The sequence below is a fragment of the Penaeus monodon genome, chromosome 31, assembly GCF_015228065.2.
Source record: "Penaeus monodon isolate SGIC_2016 chromosome 31, NSTDA_Pmon_1, whole genome shotgun sequence".
In the NCBI taxonomy this organism is placed as follows: Eukaryota; Metazoa; Arthropoda; class Malacostraca; order Decapoda; family Penaeidae; genus Penaeus; species Penaeus monodon.
Window position 1 is genome coordinate 15,923,463 of NC_051416.1, and position 349 is coordinate 15,923,811.

The 349-nt window shown below is 40.4% G+C and overlaps 1 protein-coding gene across 1 annotated transcript in view; it reads right to left on the reverse strand.

Annotated features, from left to right (window-relative positions):
* Positions 1–349, reverse strand: part of LOC119593050 (discoidin domain-containing receptor 2-like) — a gene marked incomplete in the record, with an annotated part of 52,427 nt that overhangs the window by 10,012 nt on the left and 42,066 nt on the right. Inside the window, 1 exon segment of the mRNA XM_037941950.1 lies at positions 93–195. Within this exon segment, the coding sequence (XP_037797878.1) occupies positions 93–195 (103 nt within the window).

Sequence of the window (349 nt, forward strand, 5' to 3'; positions counted from 1 at the left end):
TTTCTTGATGTTTTTACACACACATTTTATCACATGACAAAATAAGAAAATGAAGTGGAAAAAAGGGGGAAAATTATCCCATTCAGGCCTACCTGGCGTAGATAGCGTTGACGGCGGCATCGAAATAGGAAGAGGCAGTGATGTGCTCGTCTGGTATAACACCAGATTGCATCCCCAAGGCGGACTCACATAATGCTGAAATGAGAAAGAAAGAAAAAAAGGTTTATCTTCCTGTCAGTTTTCCAATTCCAGGTCAGAGTTATTCTATGTAAGACTGCAATTTATGCAATGCAATGCCATGTTGTTTTGTGTTTCTCGTAATTATGTTGGCTTTGGCGTTAAAGGGGCC